Here is a 686-nt window from a genome sequence, read left to right as displayed (position 1 = left end):
CCTTTCATGTGGCGTTGGATCAGCCACCGAGGATTGGATTTTCAAAAGGTGTGTGCTGGGACGTAGCTGCATCCTTAAACAACTAAGGAGCGCTGAAATATATAGCCTTTAATCTCTTCCATCGCCTGAGTGGGGTTAAACTACCACTCTGGCCATTTTCTTTCCTTCATTGTCCAGTCTTTTTCTTGCACCAGAGACTGCCAGTGCCTGAATGTCCTGATGACATTTTGGGGTCTTTTCTACCCACTTTAATAGTTACTTTAAGAATACTTTCATAGGAGCTGAGGAAAACTGAGGCTGGAAGGGGCCTCGGGAGGTCCAGCCTCTGGGTTTCAGGTAGTAGTTGTGGAAGTGTAACTGAAGAGGAGAACCAGGGCAGCAGTGCACATAGGAACGACTTCAGTCTCGCATCAAGCGTTTATAATAAGAAAACAATAAATATACTCATCTATCGTCCTAGGGATGAGCTCGAGTCAGCACCACCGTCCTCACCTCCCCGTCAGGTGTGGGCACAGACCCCGGTCCGTGATGGGCAGGTCTGTACCTCACCCTCCGGCGTCCCGTTCCCGCCAGGGAGGCTCCCCCGCGGGGCTCGGCGGCCGCCGGGGCCGGGGCTGGCGGCTCGGGGCGGAACAGGGAGGCAGCAGGCGGCCAGGTGCGAGGGGCGGCACCGGCCCCAGCCCGCC

General features: G+C 55.7%; 1 protein-coding gene across 1 annotated transcript in view; it reads left to right on the top strand.

Annotated features, from left to right (window-relative positions):
* The first annotated feature begins 528 nt into the window (after positions 1-528).
* Positions 529-686, top strand: part of HMCN1 (hemicentin 1) — a 209654-nt gene continuing 209496 nt past the window's right edge. The window contains exon 1 of the mRNA XM_009275892.2: positions 529-655. Coding sequence (XP_009274167.1) covers positions 529-655 — 127 coding nt within the window. The remainder of the gene's footprint in view (positions 656-686) is intronic.

This window comes from Aptenodytes forsteri, unplaced genomic scaffold (assembly GCF_000699145.1).
Source record: "Aptenodytes forsteri isolate BGI_AS27 unplaced genomic scaffold, ASM69914v1 Scaffold289, whole genome shotgun sequence".
NCBI lineage: Eukaryota > Metazoa > Chordata > Aves > Sphenisciformes > Spheniscidae > Aptenodytes > Aptenodytes forsteri.
This window is presented reverse-complemented; position numbering and strand designations above follow the sequence as displayed.